At 36.8% G+C, this 23,119-nt stretch overlaps 2 protein-coding genes across 5 annotated transcripts; both read left to right on the top strand.

Moving 5' to 3' along the window:
- The first annotated feature begins 772 nt into the window (after window positions 1–772).
- map3k14b (mitogen-activated protein kinase kinase kinase 14b) lies at window positions 773–15,482 on the top strand. 4 transcript variants are annotated; one of them, XM_077245288.1, is made up of 15 exons: window positions 773–982; window positions 2,299–2,496; window positions 3,122–3,191; window positions 3,279–4,413; window positions 5,337–5,471; window positions 5,891–6,020; window positions 6,111–6,239; window positions 6,319–6,423; window positions 6,513–6,676; window positions 9,032–9,182; window positions 12,019–12,744; window positions 14,382–14,473; window positions 14,558–14,672; window positions 14,750–14,856; window positions 14,997–15,482. In XM_077245288.1, the coding sequence occupies exons 2-15, from the start codon at window positions 2,325–2,327 to the stop codon at window positions 15,198–15,200; spliced, it is 3,435 nt and encodes a 1,144-aa protein (XP_077101403.1). In that variant the 5' UTR covers window positions 773–982; window positions 2,299–2,324; the 3' UTR covers window positions 15,201–15,482. The 4 variants fall into 4 exon arrangements, with proteins under 4 accessions (XP_077101403.1, XP_077101404.1, XP_077101405.1 ...); XM_077245290.1 differs by lacking the exon at window positions 773–982 and adding an exon at window positions 1,951–2,251 and having other exon boundaries at window positions 2,339–2,496; XM_077245291.1 differs by lacking the exon at window positions 773–982 and adding an exon at window positions 1,973–2,251 and having other exon boundaries at window positions 2,342–2,496.
- Window positions 15,483–15,721: 239 nt separating this feature from the next.
- Window positions 15,722–20,409, top strand: arf2b (ARF GTPase 2b). Its single transcript, XM_077245358.1, has 5 exons — window positions 15,722–15,820; window positions 16,637–16,792; window positions 17,037–17,147; window positions 17,280–17,404; window positions 19,361–20,409. The coding sequence occupies exons 2-5, from the start codon at window positions 16,645–16,647 to the stop codon at window positions 19,520–19,522; spliced, it is 546 nt and encodes a 181-aa protein (XP_077101473.1). The 5' UTR covers window positions 15,722–15,820; window positions 16,637–16,644; the 3' UTR covers window positions 19,523–20,409.
- Window positions 20,410–23,119: the final 2,710 nt, after the last annotated feature.

Consider the following 23,119-nt stretch of genomic DNA (forward strand, 5'->3'; position numbering starts at 1 on the left):
ACACAATCTAAGAACAGATATGACCGTCAAGTGACAGATGTGAAGTGAGAAAAGTTACTGAGAATCTAAACTGAATATATTGGCAGTGAACTAAACCTAAAACTACAGTCCAGTGAATCAACCACAAAAGAAACCTCGCAGTGATTTTAATCTGTAAAATTTGTTCCAGAATTGTAACTGCAATTTGGCCGTGATAATGTTGCCAAGCATTTAACCGTATATTTTACTTAGAGGCTGTTACATGCTAGGGTTAACTCAACTTTGTCAAGGAGAATTATCAGCTTTTTCCATTGTACGTTTCATTTAAAATGTTCCAAGTTGTCTGTGTGGATTTTTAAATGTTTTACAAATGCTTGAAAAATGTTTATTCAAAATGCAAGTGTCATTCTCAACATTCACTATAGCCAATTTTGAGATTTTTGTCTTTTTTATCTTATTTTAAAATTTACCGAAGGGTCAAATCAATTTGCTTACTGATTACCTGTGATGCAATGAGGTTGATTGTTTTTTGAGATTCTTTTTTTCTCTCTCTGTTATTTGTTGAAGTGGATTTGATTTTGGTTAATTATACCAGAAAAAAGACAGAAATTAAAAACTTTAAAAAAATATTGCAATTTGACTCATTCATGTCTCATGAGACTTGTTTTGATAAACTCTGTCTTGTTTCCATGGTGCATGTTGGCAGACCCATCTCGGCTATGTGATTGAATTTTTACCGGTATTGGAATAGGCATGTAAATGCCTTTAACCAATCAGAGAGGCTGACACGGTTATTCCAAATAGCTGTTGCTTGATGGACTCATGTTTCACAGCTTGCGTTCTGGATGTGTTTGAGGTCTCACTCAGACCGGCTAAAACACTGTTACCATTCAGCTGAAGCTATACAAGAGCTGAAAACAATATTCATCGGCTAAGTGTGTTTGACGAAGGAAGAAAATTAAGTTTGCTGATTTCCAGAACCCTGTCCTGGCTGATTCTTCTGGTATGTTGACATTTTTTTGTGTCACAGCTAGAGAGATTACACAACACTTACACAACACTTGACCGGAACAACTTTAGTATACTGGTGTAAGCTGAATTAAAGCAAGTTATGCTTTCTGTACACCTAAAGACTTTGAAAAGATTTAGAAAAGACTTTATACGATTATCAGCTCACATCTAAAGACTTGGGTTCACAGTTTTTAGTCTCAGACTAAAGACTTGCGATAATATCAAACATGTTTGATATGAAAGACTAGAGAAAGACTGGCATAAATCGGGTCGCCGACTGCAGATTATCACCTCACATTTAACGATCGAGACGACGGGAGCGCGCTGAGACTCCAGTAAGATTCCTAAAGACTACCGGTCTTTAGTCTGGGACTGTGAAAATCCTTTGGTGTACGCCCGGCATTAGTTGTACAAATAGATCAACACTAAATCAAAATGCATGTGCAGGACCATTTAAAAGTTTGGAGTTGTTCCTTTAATGACTCATGCTCACCAAGGCTCCATTTATTTAATTAGTAACATGCATATTGTAACGTATTACGATTCAAAATAGCTTTTTATTGTAAAATATTTTAAAATGTAATTTATTCCTGTGATGCAAAGCAGAATTTTCAGCATTATTAGCCTACTCCAGTCTTTAGTGTCACGTGATCTTTCTAATACGCTGATTTGCTGCTCAAAAAACATTTCTGATTATTGAAAACAGTTGTGCTGCTTCGTTTTCTTAATGCATTTTTCTTTTAAGATTCTTTGATTAATAGAAAGTTTAAATGTACTAATCTTTTTTAATGTGTTCGTGCTGAATATGTCTGAAAACAATCTTAACTCACCCCAGACTTTTAAACGGTAGTGTCTCTTGTAATTTTTGTATAACTTTTCTGGTTATGCGTGTTAATTATGGAGCTGATAGGTGTGAATGCTTTACGTAATGAAGGCATTCTGCGCATGTGTGATTATGTTGAGGTATCGAATGAACCAAATCACTGGGTGAAAGTTTGACTATGCAGCAAACACTAAGTGGAAATAAAGAATTTAATGGAGATGGTAAAGAGACTGACATAAATTTCAAGAATGTTGGAGTGTTGATAAATGATCCGGTATGAGAAAGTGTGAAAGGGAGAGACTGGGACAGCTGAAGGGAAGCGAGAGACTTCAAACGTGCCAAAATGTCAACGCTATTAATACACCTCAGCAACTGCTCTCCAATGAACACTCGATCTGAGAGAGTGTTTGTATATCAGGAAGTGTGAAGAAAGTGATGGTAAAAACCTATCTTACTTTATTTTTTTGCAATTTTGTTTATTTGAGGCGACAGAGGAATAGCCATACCGAGCATGTCTCGCTCCAGCAGGCTGACAGAAGTTTCTACACTGCTTGATCTGGATGAAGGGACCTCGACGTCAGGAACAGAGTGTGGAGAGGAGTCTGATCTTCAGCCAAGAGCTTTAAAGGAGCCTCAGATAGTGTGCGTGGAAGACACTAGAATATCAAACATCATGCCGAAGGGTGAGAGAGGACAGTCACTTTAAAGGTTAATGGGTTCAAGAGAGGATGTCAACCATTTTTTAGAGCGAACGGGATCTTATATTCTTAGAAATAAACTTTCTTCCAAGAACCATCTAAGACAGTAGTGTTGTACAACGACAACGTTGTCAAAACGTTCCTCCTACAAAGAGTTTTTTCAGTGTTCTTGCAAATATACAGTACAAATTATTTGTACTTTAATATTTAAATTTGAAATCAAAAAACTGTTTTAGTATCATTTATGTACTATTTTAGTATTTAATAATATTTTAAATGAGCTTTTTTATCTATATTTATTGTTCATTTTATTTGAAGTTTTATTAATTTACTTTAATAATGTACTTTTGTCATTTTTTATTCGTTTTTAATTCTTGTATTTCTATTTTGCTTGAATTTGTTTTTATTCCCATTTAATTGTATTCATTTTAGTACTTAAACTTATTTTATTTCAGTAAGTTGTTCGAAACAAAATTTCTTCTAATATTTCAGTTTAATGAGAATGATTTAGTTTTTGTTTTTATGAGATGGCTCACTTTAGAGGTTGATTTGGATGGGAAGTTGTTGTTCATCACATGTTTTAAGAAGTGATGTTTACATGTATTTACAGGTGAGGAATATCAAACGTCTGGCTTTACAAGTACAGAAGACAACAATATCCAGTTGTGCATCAGCAACCGGTTTGCACGATGTGACTTCCAATTAAATTATAGGTTTATGGTTCCATTTATTGATTTAACTGGGATGTTTTCTGTGGTCATTCAAAGGTCAGATGACTCAAGTGAGCGAAAGGAGAAAGCTACATCCCGCTGCTTCAGGAAACGTCACAGGAAACACGGAACAGAGATTGAAGACATGACGAAAAGAAGGGAAACATGTAGAAAAGAGAGAATGAGAAGAAATGCTCCTGTCGATTCTGACCACAAGAGCTTCTCAACAGCGGAGCGTTTATCCCAAACTCGGCAGATCTCTCAGACTCCTGATTTCCATGTGTGGGAATGTCCTCAGGATGTAGGTGTTTCCCATTTACATCTTCACAGGCTGGAAGTTGACTCACCTTCTACCATTGAGTCTCGCAGCTCGATATCTGGCGGTGTGGAACCAAACTTTGACTCTGAGTTTGAGTTTATTTACGCTGAGAGCATCAAGGGATGCGACTCTTCTTGTTACACTACTCCAGTTGACTGTAATACTCCCAATACCCTTGTCAAATCTGATATATGCAATGAGCAAGACCCTGTATCTGTCTGGAAATGCTTCGACGAACAATCTGAAGACTCGGACTGTGATTTGTACGTCTCGAGTAACGTGCCTGGTTGCAGTGTAGAAGCTACAGCAGGTTCTGGATATTCTTGCTATACTTCCAGGTTGAAAGCTGAACGTTTTGGGTCTTTCATAGATGATTTTGACTTTAATTCGACTTGTATTTACACGGACTGGGATAGGAGAGCCGACAGCACAGAAACAGACCACCGTTACAGTTTAATCGAGGCGGAGTGGGGTTCAGCTTCATCTAGATCGAGCTACAGCTCTGAGAGTTCATGCTACACCACAGACTGTAACACGGACATACAAACAAGCAGCTCAGATTCAGACAGCTGTGGTTTAGAGGGTCTTGGTGACATAAGATTCCCAGACGGATGCCCTGAAGTGTTTTTGCCAAGTTGTTTTGATTCTCAATGTGCATTTAAAGACATCTGCAGCGACACAGAGAGAAATCCAGAGTCTTCCATTTCAAGGTTTTGCTCTAAACTGGAAACAGGGGAACAGTGGGGCGTTGTGACTCAAACGGACCGTTGGCATTTCTCTGAATTCTTCGGTAAAATGGTTAAAGAAGTAACACAGGAGAAAGACACAGAGAAAGTGAATGTAAATGAGGGGTTTCTGTTCCACCCTAAGCAGGTGTGTGACTAAAGACATAAACGCAGCTTGACAATAGACATGATACAAATGTGAATTTTTATACTGTATATGTACAAAAAGTGTGCATAATAATAAGGTATTGCCTGATATTGGATATTTAATTGTCCATTCTCATTTAGATCTCATTCCCGTTGCCATATAAAACTCACTTAAAGTTAATCTTTAATTGATGTTTTTTTTATTTAGACAATCAAAGCAAAAAAATAAATTTACAGATATTTCAAACTATACAAGAAATATATTGTAGTGCTGTCAAATAAATTTATCGCAGTTAATCACATCTAACATAAAAGTTTGTTTATATAATATGTGTGTGTTTACAGTGTATATATATATATATATATATATATGTGTGTGTGTATATATATGTACACACACAAACATGTATATATAAACAAACTCTTATGTTAGATTCGATAAACTGATTTGATTATATTTATATATATATATAAACTTTTGTTAGATGCAATTAATTGATTTTACAGCCCTAATATATCGCTCATATACATTTTAAAATATATTTACATAAAAATATTTTTTAATAAGTTTTAGTTATATGTTCTCCTCTTTTGGGGCACTTTTTTCAATCTTTTGTCAATCTAAATATATTTATATTGTCCAAAATATATTTAAACAAAAAAAACATTTTGCATTTACTCTGTGTATTTTAGGACTGGAAATTTATTTTCTTACCCATTGTTGTACATTTTGTACATAGAACATATATTTAGCAAATATTTGAAATATATTTTGGCTAGGAAAAAAATATATCTAATTATATAGATGTATACATTATTATTATATATATATTTTAAAGAATTTTAATATCGGCCATTTATTGATTATCGGTCATAACGTGAATATTTTATACAGCAGTTTTCATGATGCTCATTATTTCTTAGTTCCTCCAGGTGAAAAACTCTGAATATCGAGAGGGTTGTGAATACTCACTTCTCCGTCACATTCAAAACGGGTCTTATGGAGACGTCTTCAGCATTCGGGACAAACAAACAGGATTTACATGTGCCGCCAAGAGGGTGAATATCATTCCTGCCTCAAATATTAAAATACACTCTCAAAGGTTCTTTATTAGCATTGATGGTTCCATGAAGAACCTTAAACATCCATAGAACCTTTGTATTCCACAAAAGGTTCTTTAGAATTTTCCAGTGTTCTTCAAACTAAGAAAAAAAATTTCTTTTTAAAACTGTTCACTGGAAAGTTCTTTGGGGAACCAAAATCGGTTCTTCTATATCTTTTTCTATATCTATAGGTTTCTATATATTTCTGTGAAAATCCATTTTGGAACCTTTATTTTTAAGAGTGTTACCCTAAATATCTCTGAATATTATTGATTACATAAACTATTTTTCGACCAACTTTCTTTTGAATTGCATGAAATCCATTTCCTGTGACTTATTTCCTTACTGATCCAATGCATTGCTCTCTTGTGAAGATTCCCCTTTGTAGTTTTAGGTGGGAGGAAGTAGAAACATGGAGCAGGATGGAGTCTCCTCGTGTCCTCCAGCTCTATGGAGCCGTGAGAGAAGGACCCAATGTGATTCTCTTCATGGACCTGAAAAGAGGTGAGCACTTTTACCAGTGGAAGCCTCGAAAAAGCAAGTCAAGTCACATTTGAGCCAATCAAATCTCTCTCTCTCTCTCTCTCTCTCTAGGTTCTTTAGCGCAGCTGCTGAGAGTGAGGGGTCGTCTCTCTGAAGAACTGGCTCTGTATTATCATGCTCAGGTTCTGCAGGCTCTCGAACACCTGCACAGCAGACGCGTCGTACACCTTGATGTGAAAGGTTTGTGGCACGGTCATGGTTATGGATTTTCAGTAAAGAAATAAACTGATTGGTGCACTGATATCATTCTTGTACGTAGTTGACAACGTGTTGCTGTCTGAGGATGGCAGGCAGTGTTTTCTGTGTGATTTCGGGCTCTCTGAGACACTCAATCAGGGCGGATACAGCATTAAAACCTTCAGAGGTGACTAACACTCACACACACACACACGTCAGCATGCATCCATGGCTACTGATAAAGAATAATAGATATAGTGTTTGTGGTGTGTGCAGGAAACATTCTGCGTGGCACTGAGTCTCATATGCCCCCAGAGGTGGCGAGGGGCGACCCTCGCTCTGCTAAAGCTGACGTCTGGAGCAGCTGCTGTATGTTACTGCACATGCTCAGTGGACATCAGCCCTGGACACGGTACTATCCGCATCCACTCTATCTGAAGGTGAAGTGAGCATGCAGTCTGTGTGTGTGTGTTGCCTAGAAAGCCTAATTAGACAATACCAGTCAAAAGTAACACTCCTCCTTATTCTTAATTATGACCATTTTCTACATTTTAGAATAATAGTAAAGTCACCAAAACCGAAAAATAACATATGTACTTATTATTTATTAACACATATAAATATGCATTATTTATATATATATATATATATATATATATAATACATTTAAAAAAAAATATATATATATATATACAGGTCCTTCTCAAAAAATTAGCATATTGTGATAAAGTTAATTATTTTCCATAATGTAATGATAAAAATTAAACTTTCATATATTTTAGATTCATTGCACACCAACTGAAATATTTCAGGACTTTTATTGTTTTAATACTGATGATTTTGGCATACAGCTCATGAAAACCCAAAATTCCTGTCTCAAAAAATTAGCATATCATGAAAAGGGTCTCTAAACAAGCTATTAACCTAATCATCTGAATCAACTAATTAATTATAAACACCTGCAAAAGATTCCTGAGGCTTTTAAAAACTCCCAGCCTGTTTCATTACTCAAAACCGCAATCATGGGTAAGACTGCCGACCTGACTGCTGTCCAGAAGGCCATCATTGACACCCTCAAGCAAGAGGGTAAGACACGGAAAGAAATTTCTGAACAAATAGGGTGTTCCCAGAGTGCTGTATCAAGGCACCTCAGTGGGAAGTCTGTGGGAAGGAAAAAGTGTGGCAAAAACGCTGCACAACGAGAAGAGGTGACCGGACCCTGAGGAAGATTGTGGAGAAGGACCGATTCCAGACCTTGGGGGACCTGCGGAAGCAGTGGACTGAGTCTGGAGTAGAAACATCCAGAGCCACCGTGCACAGGCGTGTGCAGGAACTGGGCTACAGGTGCCGCATTCCCCAGGTCAAGCCACTTTTGAACCAGAAACAGCGGCAGAAGCGCCTGACCTGGGCTACAGAGAAGCAGCACTGGACTGTTGCTCAGTTTTGCATGTCATTCGGAAATCAAGGTGCCAGAGTCTGGAGGAAGACTGGGGAGAAGGAAATGCCAAAATGCCTGAAGTCCAGTGTCAAGTACCCACAGTCAGTGATGGTCTGGGGTGCCATGTCAGCCGCTGGTGTAAGTGCACTGTGTTTTATCAAGGGCAGGGCCAATGCAGCTAGCTATCAGGAGATTTTGGAGCACTTCATGCTTCCATCTGCTGAAAAGCTTTATGGAGATGAAGATTTAATTTTTCAGCACGACCTGGCACCTGCTCACAGTGCCAAAACCACTGGTAAATGGTTTACTGACCATGGTATTACTGTGCTCAATTGGCCTGCCAACTCTCCTGACCTGAACCCCATAGAGAATCTGTGGGATATTGAGAAGAGAAAGTTGAGAGACGCAAGACCCAACACTCTGGATGAGCTTAAGGCCGCTATCGAAGCATCCTGGGCCTCCATAACACCTCAGCAGTGCCACAGGCTGATTTCCTCCATGCCACGCCGCATTGAAGCAGTCATTTCTGCAAAAGGATTCACGACCAAGTATTGACTATTGTGTGCATAACTGAACATAATTATTTGAAGGTTGACTTTTTTTTTTTTTGTATTAAAAACACTTCTTTTATTGGTCGGATGAAATATGCTAATTTTTTGAGACAGGAATTTTGGGTTTTCATGAGCTGTATGCCAAAATCATCAGTATTAAAACAATAAAACACCTGAAATATTTCAGTTGGTGTGCAATGAATCTAAAATATATGAAAGTTAAATTTTTATCATTATATTATGGAAAATAATGAACTTTATCACAATATGCTAATTTTTTGAGAAGGACCTGTATATATATATATAGTATGTGTACACAAACGCACAAACCTAATTTCACACATTTAAAAAAAGATGAAAAACAAACATATATTATAACTAAAATTCTGTCCAATTTTGTGTATGCATTATAAGCCTGTGTATATATATTTTCAGATATTTTTATATTATGTTTAAAACCAACATATTTTAAAATATGTTTACAAAAATATATTTTGGCACGAAAACAAATTTCAATTTGAAAAAAGCTGCACTGTTTACAACATATATTTAGCATTTATGTGAAATACATTTTGGCCAAAATGTATATTTAAAATTGTAATGCATTTAATAAAAAGACAAAATTCACACATTTAAGCATAAGATTTAGATCGAGATATGTTTAAGATTGTGATAAACATAAATTCAGTCAAAACTTAAATTGACTAGTGCAATATATACATAAGTAATGTCTGTGTGTTTTCTCGACTTTCGGTGTTTTGACATGCTGTCTGTGTAACTATACTGAAATGTGCTATGATTATCAGATCGTCAGTGAGCCCCCTCCTTTATGTGAGATTCCACCTGACTGTGACCCCCTGACCTATGATGTCATCAGAGGTGGACTGGTTAAGGAGCCGGGGGAGAGAGACTCAGCATCCCAACTGCTGCACAAAACTGTTAAAGCACTTAGAACAGGTTCAAAATGTTTTATGTTAATGAAATATGTATAATATAAATGTCATGTCAACCTACGTGCATTACTGTTCAAAATTTTGGGTTTGGAAAGATTTTTTTACTGTTTATAAAATAAGTTTCTTATATGCACCAAGGCTGAATTTATTTGATCAAAAATAACGTAATAACAGTAATACTGTGAAATATTATTTCAATTTAAAATAACTTTTTTTAAATATATATATATACAGGTGCCGGTCATATGATTAGAATATCATCAAAAAGTTGATTTATTTCAGTAATTCCATTCAAAAAGTGAAACTTGGATATTATATTTATTGTTTGAAATGTTTATTTCATTTAATTGTGATGATTAAAACTCACAACTAATGAAAATCCCAAATTCAGTATCTCCGAAAATTTGAATATTACTTAAGACCCATACAAAAAAAGGATTTTTAGAAATGTTGGCCAACTGATAAGTATGAACATGAAAAGTATGAGAATGTACAGCACTCAGTACTTAGTTGGTACTGAACTACCAACCTGAACTACCTGAACTACTGCAGCAATTTTTGCCTGAATTACTGCAGCAATGCGGCCTGGCATGCAGTCGATCAGTCTGTGGCACTGCTCAGGTGTTATGAGAGCCCAGGTTTCTCTGATAGTGTCCTTCAGCTATTCTGCATTGTTGGGTCTGGCGTATCACATCTTCCTCTTCACAATACCCCATAGATTTTCTATAGGGTTAAGGTCAGGCGAGTTTGCTGGCCAATTAAGAACAGGGATACCATGGTCCTTAAACCAGGTACTGGTAGCTTTGGCACTGTGTGCAGGTCCCAAGTCCTGTTGGAAAATGAAATCTGCATCTCCATAAAGTTGGTCAGCTGCAGGAAGCATGAAGTGCTCTAAAACTTCCTGGTAGACGGCTGTGTTGACCTTGGACCTCAGAAAACACAGTGGACCAACACCAGCAGATGACATGGCACGCCAAACCATCACTGACTGTGGAAATTTTACACTGGACTTCAAGCAATGTGGATTCTGTGCCTCTCCTCTCTTCCTCCAGACTCTGGGACCTTTATTTCCAAAGGAAATGCAAAATTTACTTTCATCAGAGAACATAACTTTGGACCACTCACTAGCAGTTCAGTCCTTTTTGTATTTAGACGCATCTGATGCTGTGTCTTGTTCAAGAGTGGCTTGACACGAGGAAAGCGACAGCTGGAACCCATGTCTTGCATATGTCTGTGCGTGGTGGTTTTTGAAGCACTGACTCCAGCTGCAGTCCACTCTTTGTGAATCTCCCCCACATTTTTGAATGGGTTTTGTTTCACAATCCTCTCCAGGGTGCGGTTATCCCTTTTGTTTGTACACTTTTTTTCTACCACATCTTTTCCTTCTCTTCGCCTCTCTATTAATGTGCTTGGACACAGAGCTCTGTGAAATGCCAGCCTCTTTAGCAATGACCTTTTGTCAGTTTTGTCAGTGCCACAGACTGATCGACCTCCATGCCATGCTGCATTGCTGCAGTAATTCAGGCAAAAGGAGCCCAAACTAAGTATTGAGTGCTGTACATGCTCATACTTTTCATGGTCATACTTTTCAGTTGGCCAACATTTCTAAAAACCCCTTTTTTGTATGGGTCTTAAGTAATATTCTAATTTTCGGAGATAGTGAATTTGGGATTTTCATTAGTTGTCAGTTTTAATCATCACAATTAAATTAAATAAACATTTGAAATATATCAGTCTGTGTGTAATGAATGAATATAATATCCAAGTTTCACTTTTTGAATGGAATTACTGAAATAAATCAAATTTTTGATGATATTCTAATTATATGACCTGTGTACCTTAAAGGTGCATTGTATGATTTTAGACGACATCTAGTGGTGATGTTACGAATTGCAACCATCAAAAGTTACGGTGGCCTACATGTCTGAGATAGCAGAGAGTAGCTAGTTAAAGGATTAGTTCACCTCAAAAGGAAAATTTCCGAATAATTTAGTCACCCCAATGCCATCCAAGATATCCATGTCTTTCTTTCCTCAGTGGAAGAGAAATTAGGTTTTTTGAGGAAAACATTTCTGGATTTTTAAGCAATGAGGTTTCTTTACAAAGATAAATTAAGAAATGATGTTTACTTTATTATTCAGTTAAACGATGTTTTTGCGAATATTATTGTTACTTGTTCATCATTGTGTCAGTGTTTTATTCGCTGACTTTAGCTAGCTTCTTTGCATGAAGAACAACATAGTGACGAAACGCGTTTGTCCGTTTAGGGCCACTGTAGAAACATGTCGGCGTAAAATAACGCATTTCAATGTAAGGGGACCCACGGTGTATGTAGATAGAATGTGGCTCATTCTGAGGTGATAAAAACATAACAGTTCATAAGTAAGGTCTTTATACACCACTGAAAACAGTTATCTATACTATATTGCATTTTTGTCTACAGATCCTCCTAAATATTACACAATGCACATTTAAAATGTAACTTATTCCTATGATCAAAGCTGAATTTTCAGCATCATTACTCCAGTCTTCAGTGTCACATGATCTTTCAGAAATCATTGTAATATAATGATTTGCTGCTCAAGAAACATTTATTATCAATCTTGAAAACAGTTGTGCGGCCTAATATTTTTGTGTAAACTGATGCATTTTTTCAGGATTTTTTGAAAAATAGAAAGTTCAAAAGAACAGCATTTATTTGATATAAAAATCGTTTGTAACATTATAAATGTCTTTACTGTCACTTTTGATCAATTTAATGTGTCTTTGCTGAATAAAAGTATTCATTTAAAAATACCAACACCAAACTACATTAAGCCCTTTATTTTCTGCACATTTAGTATGTGGGATCTCTGAGCCTGGAGCATCATCTGAACAACATTCAGCCCCTCTATCCAAAGACTGTCTGAATGTCAGCTTGCATGAGTCTTCTGTCCCATCCATCCCGAAAACCCCTGAATCTACCATGACAACAAGGCCTGCTAGCCTCCCAGAAGACCTCTCAGCACCCACAATACACTGGGTGAGCACATGGAGACAGACGGCACCGAACGAGGATGATTCTGACTCGGAGGAAAGCCAGTGGGATGAGGATGCAGAAATGAACAAACTAACAAGAGGCAAGACGAGGTCCTGGATGGACAGATACTGGGGGGAGGAGGAACAAAACTATTCAGACGATGACGGAGAACTTGAGTCTGATGAAGAGGTTTGTGATAAAGATGCATCACAGATCAACGAAAATCTGACAGAGAATCAAACGGATGCTGAAGAAAGCAAAACTGATTATTTCATGGAAAAGAGAGTTGTAATTGGAGGATGTGGTGAATATGACAAAAGTCTTTTAGAGGAATCAGAGAGCTGGGATGGAGAGATCCGAAGCTTTGTGGATGATGAAGAGGTGGAGAGTGATTTGGGGAGTCTTCGAGATCTAGGAAGCGATTGGGCGCAAGAGTGGGAACCGTTTCTACATCTCCAGACACTTTATCGCCCGAAAGAAGATCAACTGCTCAGCGAAGACAGCTACTCGGAGTCTGAAGAAGAGTCGGTCATGCTGAGGAAGAGTGGTGAGTGCTGGTTGTGTGTGTGTGAGCTTGATTTGAGTCATTGTTTCCCAGTTTGTACATACTTTTATAGAGTCAATTCTGTTCTATTATAAAACTTTTGTTTCAGTTGTTCGCCTTTAAAGGGACAGTTCACACAAAAATGACAATTCTGTCATCATTTACTCACCATCATGTTGTTCCAAACCTATATGAGTTTCTTATTTGGAACAAAAAAGAGGTTTAATGCTGCTTTTCTTTGCCGTACATTGAAAGTTAATATGAACAGGGGCTGTCAAGCTCCAAAATGATAAAAAGTAGTAGTGCAAATGACTTTTGCACTATATTTTAAAGGCCCATTCACACCAAGGTCAATAACTGTAATGATAAAGATATAGTTTTAAAAATCGTAATAAATTTAAAAGAATAGCAGAGTACACACCACAACTATAATGATAACGGCATGGAACGATATTGTTGGAATCACTTTCAGAACGATTTTACAGCTGATGAATGATGAAAACATTGACAACCAATCAGAATCCATCCGGATCCATCCATTCCATAAAGTGCTCGAGCATTTAAAGCAGCAGCGCACTCGCTAATATTGTTATCGTTATAGCTATTTTTATAGTTATCGTACTTGGTTTAAACGTCCCTTAAGTCTTCTCAAGTCATTTGATAGCATTGTTTGCAAAAGTAGTGAGTGTCAGACCTTTTATTCTGTATTATGACGCACAGCCGAGTGAAATGGATTATTGAAAATGAGAAAAATTGTAGGATGGGTTCTTTGCATCAGTTGTTGATTGGATTTTGAGAGGTGGGTTTGACACTCAAAATGATTGCAAGCTTGTGGTCAATTGTTGAGGGGCGGGGTTTAAGCAGACTAAATGCTTGGAGAAGTCTGGCACACGTCACCAAAGTCTGTTGTTACACCAGAAGATCGAGTAATAACATTTTGATTAAAAATTACGAGGTTCAAAATAAAATAAAAAACAATATGCAATAACATGCATTTAGAAAATAGTGAGGCCAACTTTAAGTGTCTTTCATTTAAAATCGTTTGTTCTCCATACAGTACGTAATTCTAAAGGTGGTCACATTTACCACTGTTCTGCAAACTTTCGCAGGCAAAATCCAGTCATTCCAATAGGAATCTGCGCCATCAAAATTCGCCACGCAGATTTTGCTCATGTTCAAGTTGGTGATGTGAATTCACTGTGCTAACCAACCAAAAAATGCTTGGTCTGAAAGTGACTTAAGTGTGCTAAATCAAATATTATAGGAGTTTGTTTTTTTTAAGAAAATAAGGTTTCATTTTTCTACTTCAAAATTTTCAGGTCATGCAATATGTTTCTTGCCGTTTCCTTGTTATTGTTTTTGATATTTACTAGTAATTTCTGAGTAAAAAATTATTGTTTTTTGAGTATACCAATATGATTTTAAGGATAAGGGAAAGAGTAGTTTTGAGGTTAGTTTTTCATTTTCATCTGATTAATTCCCAAGATTTGCTTGTGTTTTGCATACACCTTTGGAGCGTATCTGTGTATCAAACACAGTGCATCTAACAACAAATTTAGCCCAAATGTTCTGATGCAAAGTTCTGTGAATCTCAACCGCTTTCTATGCAATGTTGATGAGTTCTCTTTTGTTCTCCACAGAACAAAAAAGCCCAAGTTTACCTGCTTCTCATGGACTGCAACCTCTCACCTGCACCAGCCGCTGTGACTCTGAGCAAGATCTTAGTGAGGAGGTAAACATTGCAGACATAATAATGTGTTTTCATGAAGGTTATAGTGCCAGAACATCAAGTGAACCCCTTGTTCTTGTTTTTAAGGACTCTGATGATTTTAGCTCAGGGGTTTTCTCCTCCTGCAGCACCACAGAGGATCAAAGCTTCAATGTGGATTGGTCGGTGTCAACTGATCAGACGCCTTCTTGCTACTTTGAAGGTAAGATTCATCAGTATAGGGCATTTTTAGGTGCTTATGTATATCATGTTAGTGTGTATTGATTTGTGCGTGTGCAGGTCTTGGCGTGGATATATGGGTGGAAGACGTAAATGGAGAAAGTTTAAAGATCAGAGAGAGGCCACAAGTGAAAATCGGACACATTGCTGTGGGAATCAGTGAACAGGTGAGATTTTTATGTAATGTATGTATTTTAGATTCCATCACAAGTTGTCGTTTGTAGTATTTATCATGCTTTTATGAGCAATTAATTTTTTAATAATGAATGAATCTGAGCATTGATCTGCATTTATGTCTGTGTCTTAGATATCTTTGAGGACCTTCAGTTTGGCCACCCTGGATGGGCGGCTGGTGTCTCAGGACACAGAAGTGTGTGTATCGGGCATGTGGCTGCAGTGTATCCCAGCTCCTGATGGTAGTCCCAGCTGGGATTGGAGGGTCAGAGATGGAAAATTAGAGATGCAAGAATATGATGAACATTCAGACACCTGCTCAACATTGGCACTTTAGCAAAAGTGACCACTATAAACAATCAGAACTGGAGTTGTATACATCTCATTCTCTTCATTTGTAGCATTACGATGCTGACTTCATTTGTCACTTATGCATTTGTGTATTAACTTGTGTTGGATTGAATTCAATCCCAGTGTGTCAAATGATACAATTAATTTGGTGCAACTGTACAGGTACATTGTAAATTTGTTGTATTTATAGTTATTGTTATGAAGACAACACTGTTTAACTATTTTATCGACAATATTAAAATATACACAAACACACCGTTTAAGAAAATACTCAATATTTTTATATACAATACATATATTTTGTGTTTGAAAACAAACGCTATTGCGGTGCTATGAAATGTAAACTAAGGCGTGTACTCTCACTGTAGATCGGAAGTTCTTACTTCCTCATTTCCCAAATCCCAACCGGATCTGTCGGTCTTTTTGATTGGAGCTCACTTCTAGAGGGCGGGATTCTGCATTGTTCTCCTTACCTGATTGGACCCTTTTATGTGGTGGGCGGTACCTGTCTAGCCGGTGCGTTGAGTTGCAACATACGCCATTTTGCATTGACAGCGGTGCGCTACAGCAGTGGAGACATAAAGCTCGAGAAGCCCCGGTTTAGAGGTGATTTTATTTCGCTGTCTTCACGATAAACATGTTCATTCATTGACGATTACGTTAAGCTCATTAGTCATACATTAATCCGTTTTCAAATGATTCAATTCGTAATTTGAAGTACCAGCTGGTTGCTCTTATCTTGTTTGTAGCTAGTCGGCTAATCTGCTAAAGATGATTGGTCCATAAAATCAGTTTGAGAAAAACACGCCTCAAATATTATGTATTATAACTTAAAACTGTCTATAAAATCATCTTTTAATTGTTCGTGGTTAACAGTGTAGACGAAGCTAGCTATACTGCTATTATAACAGGGGTTGTCGCAATTAGAATGTTTTAAATATTATTACATTAATCTTAGTTTTAAGCCTTAAAGTAATTGAATAAACCTCTGGATTAAATATGAACGCATTGACAGTCTGCCACACAATCTCTGGTTGTCCATTTTACTAGACATTTATTCACAAAATGCAGCCTTTTAAATGACAGGCTTTTTATGAAGTGTTATTGGAAATAATTAGCATTGCTTTGTAGCCTAGAGACTGTCTATCCCAGTTCCCAAGATAGATGACGTTTGTCCTTGTATACTTTGATTCATTAAAAAATAAAAATCTGTCGTATTTTATCCGAAAAGATTTTTCCCTGTGAACTTTTATGAAAATTTATGACTGTTTGTTTGTATATCATAAGATATACTTGCATGAACATTACAGTGTATTGCTTTTGAATTAAAGTCAAAGCACTGAAATGCATATAGTTCATGTATCTTGTGTGCTGTATAACCTCTCTTTTAAATCAAAAAATGTTTATCTCCAAATTTTGCAGTGTAAAGTATGGGGAATGTCTTTGCAAACCTTTTTAAGGGTTTATTCGGGAAGAAGGAGATGAGAATTCTCATGGTTGGTCTTGATGCCGCCGGTAAAACCACCATCCTGTACAAACTCAAGCTGGGAGAAATAGTTACCACCATTCCCACTATCGGTACGGCTGAAGACGTCATCTGTTTTTACATCTGTTATTTGTTTTTGGCAGTGTTTGATGTCCTGATTTCTCACATTTTTCTCACAGTTTGACCTTGACTTGTGCATCATGTTGCACAAAACTCTTTTGTTCTCATCTCAACGTTGCTACTTTCACTCACATTATCTGCTGTGTGAATGCGTGTTGAATTTGTGTCTGTAATGCCCAAGATTTATAGTGATTTTTTTCATCTTTTCTCCTGCAGGTTTTAATGTAGAAACGGTAGAGTATAAGAATATCAGTTTCACGGTTTGGGATGTGGGTGGCCAAGATAAAATCAGGCCACTTTGGAGGCACTACTTCCAGAACACTCAAGGTATGTTCTGGAAGTAAAAACAATCAAAAAGAGTGTATTTTGCTGTAAAAATGTGCCTGAGAATTTACAATGTTATAAAATCATGTTCAACTATTATTATTGTAATGATTTTCCTGATATTCCTGTTGGCAGGTCTGATCTTCGTAGTTGATAGTAATGACAGGGAACGAGTTAATGAAGCCAGGGAGGAGTTGACAAGAATGTTAGCTGAAGACGAGTTGCGTGATGCTGTTCTTCTTGTTTTTGCAAACAAACAGGTGAGCATCACTTATCTGCAGTATTGCCCATCTCTCCAGGGTTCTTTGAACAATATTACATGCAAATAATAAAAGCAACTAACCATATTGTCATGCATAGTCATGATGCTGAGACACATTGACTTGTCTGCTTTAAAAGAGTGAAGACAATTATACCCTTTTTGTTGTTGCCATCAAAAGCATTATGTGCAATCAAACACTACAGAATTTTGGCACAAATTTAACGGGTCAAATTCAGAAGCTTGTCAATTTGGACAGATGCCAACATGGGCAGGTTGCATGATATTCTCATCTTAAAAAGTGGCATGTAGTAAATACAAACCAAACTACATTAAAAACAGGTTAACTCTCAGAGACCCAGCGTACATTTGTATAACGCAATTAAATATAGTAGCAAATTAAACAATACCTAACTTAAAACTAAATATGGGTAAAAAAAAATTAAAACGCATCAGCAACTGATATAATTCTTAACACTTTGGGAACAAATTTATCGGTTTACAAAGTAAGTATTTGACATCTAATATTTTTTATTTCTATACATCTAGTGATCTAGTTTCATGTGTATATATGAAATTTTAACATACATAAATTTGAGACCATTTTTGGGCAGTGCGATAGGAGTGAAACTCTTTTCTATAGTTTTCAGTGAATGATACAAAAAAATATTCAAATTTAGTTAGCTGTTTTCTGAAGTTTTTCATCATCATTAGTATCACATTGATAGAACATGTTTGTTTTAAATGAAGAGATATCAAGACTATTACATTATATTTAGAATATGATTTGATGTGAATATTTTCTTTTACAGTTTTTATATTTTCCATTACTGAATCTTTACTGGGTGCCAAAAGTGTTGTCCGGAGGGGATAATTGTTTTTAAATGACCCTACAATTTCGATCAAACGATCAAAATATGAGGAAAATATTTTCTGTTTTTTAATATTTTAGTAACACTTTACAAAAGGTTTCATTAGTTAAGGTTAGTTAATGCTCTAACTAGCAATGAGCTATATTTTGTTACAGTACTTATTAATCTTTGTTAACATTAACTAATAAAAATAAAACTGTTCATTGTTAGTTCATTAACTAACGTTAACAGATACAACTTTTGATTTTAATTGTTTTATGAAATGTTGAGATTAACTGAGATTAATAAATGCTTTAGAAATATTTTTCATTAAATTCATGGTATCTGACGTAGTTACTTAATGTTAACAAATGAAAACTTATTAATAAAGTGTTACCGATATTTGTATATGAGGGAAGAACAAAACACTAAACTTGGTTAAGGTATTTATCAGACAAAATTATTTGGCTATAGTCAAAATACAGCTACAGGTTTTATTTGACTATTTTATACTTTTACTAAAAAAATTTTTTTTATCATATGCATAGGGGAAAAAAAAACTCACACGAAAAAGCATACCTACATTGACAACAACATAATCAGTTATTAATATTTTGTTGGTTCTCTCTTGTTTTTGCATGTTCATAATTTCTTTGTACGATAGTCTGGCCAAAAATTATTTTGGTACAATTTGGTTTCATTGTGTTATCACAAATAAAACAATTGATTCCAAGCACAACTACACAATATGCTTGCTAAATCTAAACACATTTTGACCTTTGACTTTTACTATATTATTTTCAAACACATTTGTGCACTGAATTGTGGACACTTAGTGTTAAAAAAAGAATAGGATTGAATTTTGCAACCCTAAGTGCCCAGGGTGGCAATTTGGCTACATTTATCAAAATTATACACTGATGCAAACAGAAAAAAAGTCACAAAAAATATGGGGCTGTTTTCACAGTCTTGTGAAAATATCACATACAGTATACATAGGTCAAATAGGTTTTGAAAGCCATTTCATGTTGATTGAACATGATTGATGCGTCTGTTGTGTGGTGGGCTTTGAATCTCTGATTGGATTTGTCTCCTCTCCAACACAGGACCTTCCCAATGCCATGAACGCAGCTGAGATTACAGATAAACTGGGCCTTCACGCCCTCCGTCATCGTAACTGGTACATCCAGGCCACTTGCGCCACCAGTGGAGACGGGCTCTACGAGGGGCTGGACTGGCTCTCCAATCAGTTGAAAAATCAGAAATGAGCTAGTCTACAGCCTCCAAATCTGTGTGTGTGTTTGTTTGTTGTTGTGTGAATGGGTGTGTTGATGTGTGTGTGTGTGTATGAGAGAGCGAGACACACACAGCTACAGTACTGACCCAGACTTTGACTGAACTCAGTATCCCATGTCATTCGTTTAGGTTTGGGCATTGCTGATTCAGACTGTGTTTGTGTGTGTGTGTGTGTGTCTGTGCATAATGAAGCATCTATCTTTAGTATGCACGTTAGCAAGAATGTATTGTTTCATGTGTGTATGAAGGCTTTTCTGTCTGTTTGCTTGGTTTGGGAATGACCCCTGGCGTGCCTTTTATACACACATCTCCTCTTCTCGTTTCACCTCACAAACTGTAATACGACTCTTTTTGTTTTTGCTCCATACTGCACCACGCGTGGTTTTCACATGGCGAAAGAAAGAACCAAGGTTGTCGGTAATGAACCGTTCACTGCGATGACCAGATAACCTCTCCTCCGCCAGTATTACAGGCCTGCTGATATACAACATGTACACTTTAGACATAGAGCTTTAAATTGAGATTAAAAACCTGCCCTGTATCTTTAGGAAAAAATGCATTGTAACCTGTATCAGGTGAGGATCGATTCGCTCAGATTCCCCCACCACCATCCTTGACCGTTCTTTTTGAGTCATTTGAAAATCAGGCTTGTTTTATTTTCGGCTCTTCAGGTCCATGTTTTAATTTGTGAATGTGTCCGAATGTGCGTAGTGGAGTTGTGGGCAGATCTCTGGTTTCCTACTGTACACTACCTGTTTCCAGCCGCCACTCAAACCCCGAGCACAATCACAGACTGCTGAACATTCCCCCTACCACCAAATTGTTGGATTTGATTTGAATTAAAAAACATCATATATTATATGCTTCGTTATGTTTATTACATGCATCCTGGTGACTCTTGTGTGGTGTAAAGATGTCAGGTTTCAGACTAAAGTTTAGTGTCCAGTGTCTAGAGTTGATCAAATTAAATTGTTGCTTGAATTGTGTTTTGTAGGTCAGAGGTTTCTTCTAAATCTAGGGTCTACAATAATGGTGTCCACCAATTTGTTTTATCTTTTATAGGCTAACAACTACAGACAAAGCTAGAGTTTAGCTAAACATTTATTGTAATGATTATTTGAATGGCTTTGTAGCATTGTAACAAAAGTTTGGGGTCAGTAAGAAAAAAGTAGCAGTAAAGAAATTTTTATAATTTTACAAAGTTTGGAGTCTGTAAGATTTATGTTTTTGAAAGAAGTTTCTTATGCCCACCACGACTGTTTATTTGATCAGAAAAACATTAATATTGTGAAACATTACAATTTAAAATAACTGTTCTCTATTTAAATGTTTTAATATGTAATTTATCCCTGTCATCAAAGCTGAATTTCTCCAGTCTTCAGTGTCACATGATCCTTCAGAAATCATTATAATATGCTGATTTCATTTCTTCTTATTATTAATGTTATTAAAATTATTAATGATATAAAAAATAGTTATTGAAAAATGTACCATGGTTTTCACCAAAATGCTTAATGCAATTATTAAAGTTGTGCTTGCCATTAGCCACAGCCATCTAAATGGCTAGACAGAATTCGAGAGCTTTTTATATTGTTTAAATGAGATCCCATATTAAATTAAGAGTAACAATAGCTGTAGTAACTCTGGTAATTTGCTGGAAAATATGGTTACCATTGTACATTTTTCTAAGAGGGTTTTTGTTTATAACAGATAGATAGATTTGTCCTTTTATTTTGTAAATGAATTATTTTATGACATGATATATTTATAACGAGCTCATGATATACAGCTGCCCATGAGAAAGGTAAGCATTTATTTATGATAAAACATGTTTTGCACAGTATTATTATTTTGTCATTTATATTACATTTTCTTCATGACAGCCAGGTAAAAATAATTTCGTCAAGTAATCTTCCCAGGTATAGAAATATTTTGTTAACTACAAATATCTATGTTCACTACAATTACATATTCTGCATTTAAAATATTTTCCTGGCTTGTTTGGAATGGAATTGTAATGTGTAATTTTTTCCTCGTATGTATTCTATTTGGAATTTGAAATTATTGCTCAATGATTCAACTTTCCTATGACATGGCTCTTAATGTGGGTCAAGGTGTGTCACTGAACATGTTTATGGCTTTAGATATGTTTTCTTCTAATTTCTGTAGATGACTGACATCATTAAAAATAATTATTATTAATTTCCCAAATGGACAACTTTCAAGGGATAGGCTAGTTCACTCAAAAATTGACACACCCTCATGTTGTTCCAAACATGTAGCCTATTACTTTATTTTGTCTAACACAGAAGATATTTTGCAGCATGTTTAATTTTGTCCATACAATAAAGCCCTTTTCTTGCTCGCGCGCTATGTGGGGCAACATGCGCTTCATGAGGCACGCACGCACATTTGCGCGTACACACGCGTAATGTCGCTCTCTCCCCTCTCTGCCGTGCGCGCGCTACCCGGTTTGGAGCTCGTGAGCTCTACATTGCGGGAGATTTGAACTAATTTGCGGGAGCCGCAATCAATATGCGGGAGATTCCTGGAACGGGAGACTTGGGATATCTGTGAACACATACCTCTCTGTCCTATCATCTTTGAAAACTCTATTTTCTTCATCAACTTTTCTTTTCCTGGACAATGACATCCTCCACACCCATTCAAAGGCTACTGCGGTGAAGTGTCGCGTTGCGCCCGATTACGTCAAAAGTCATACGCTCACTGGATGTCATGGCAACTAAATCAGGGAGGAAAACTTTAAATATCTCGCTTTCGGACCAACTCAAAAAATAAACAAATGATTTTAACATGCGTTTATCAAAGTAGGAAATCCACACTTTTAATCCCTTACACATAATTAGTGCTCTTGAAATACGAAATGGAGGCGGGTCCGGATTGAATTCCCTCCGGTTCCGGACTTTGAGAAGTACTGGTCTATTAGATCTGTGCATTCGTTCTTAAAGTGACAGCAGCCATTCCTGCTGCTGTCTGTGTTCCCTTTTGAGAACGTTCACTTTGTATGGCGTAGCTATACGCAGTGGGAAAACTTATTTTCTCGAGAATATTGAAGTCATTATTTTAAAACCCAGTGCATCTGCACAGCGAGCACAGAGCAGAGTATCTAGCTCGCTCATTGGCTGTGCTGTAGCAATTGCACAAACCTATGGCGAGGCGGCTGAGACGCCCGAACCAATCAGGGCGCGTCAGAACCCGCCAGGCTTATGCGTATATAAGCAGACCATTTCGCCATTAAATCAGATTTAATCTCCTTCAGCGAACAACTTCTTTGCTGATCTCCGAGCCGTCGACGAGCACCTGCAGCGGAACGAGCAACCTGATCAGCGGACACAGCGCCGCCTTCCCCTGAATCGCTGTTAACCTGCGGCCATCCGACGGGAGAAGCCTTATATCCTTTTCGGCTACTTCTATGTGTTTGCCGTCGCAACACTCTAGAAAGAGCAACTCTACGTCACACGTAGGCTCACTATTGGCCGACGCTGGTCATGTGTGTGATGCGTGTGACATACAACACAGAAGCTTACGCTATTACACTAGTGAACTGA

Source organism: Siphateles boraxobius, unplaced genomic scaffold (genome assembly GCF_051911475.1).
Source record: "Siphateles boraxobius isolate OS27281-9 unplaced genomic scaffold, OSU_SipBor_1 26, whole genome shotgun sequence".
Classification (NCBI taxonomy): domain Eukaryota; kingdom Metazoa; phylum Chordata; class Actinopteri; order Cypriniformes; family Leuciscidae; genus Siphateles; species Siphateles boraxobius.

What these genes read in the sequence shown, in the direction of transcription:
- arf2b (XM_077245358.1), top strand. Translation starts at nt 16,645, where the DNA reads ATGGGGAATGTCTTTGCAAACCTTTTTAAGGGTTTATTCGGGAAGAAG. An exon ending in TACCACCATTCCCACTATCG is followed by an intron (nt 16,793 to 17,036) that starts GTACGGCTGAAG and finishes TTTCTCCTGCAG; the next exon opens with GTTTTAATGTAGAAACGGTA. An exon ending in CTACTTCCAGAACACTCAAG is followed by an intron (nt 17,148 to 17,279) that starts GTATGTTCTGGA and finishes TCCTGTTGGCAG; the next exon opens with GTCTGATCTTCGTAGTTGAT.
- map3k14b (XM_077245288.1), top strand. Translation starts at nt 2,325, where the DNA reads ATGTCTCGCTCCAGCAGGCTGACAGAAGTTTCTACACTGCTTGATCTG. An exon ending in TGTTAAAGCACTTAGAACAG is followed by an intron (nt 9,183 to 12,018) that starts GTTCAAAATGTT and finishes CTGCACATTTAG; the next exon opens with TATGTGGGATCTCTGAGCCT. An exon ending in GCCTTCTTGCTACTTTGAAG is followed by an intron (nt 14,673 to 14,749) that starts GTAAGATTCATC and finishes GTGCGTGTGCAG; the next exon opens with GTCTTGGCGTGGATATATGG.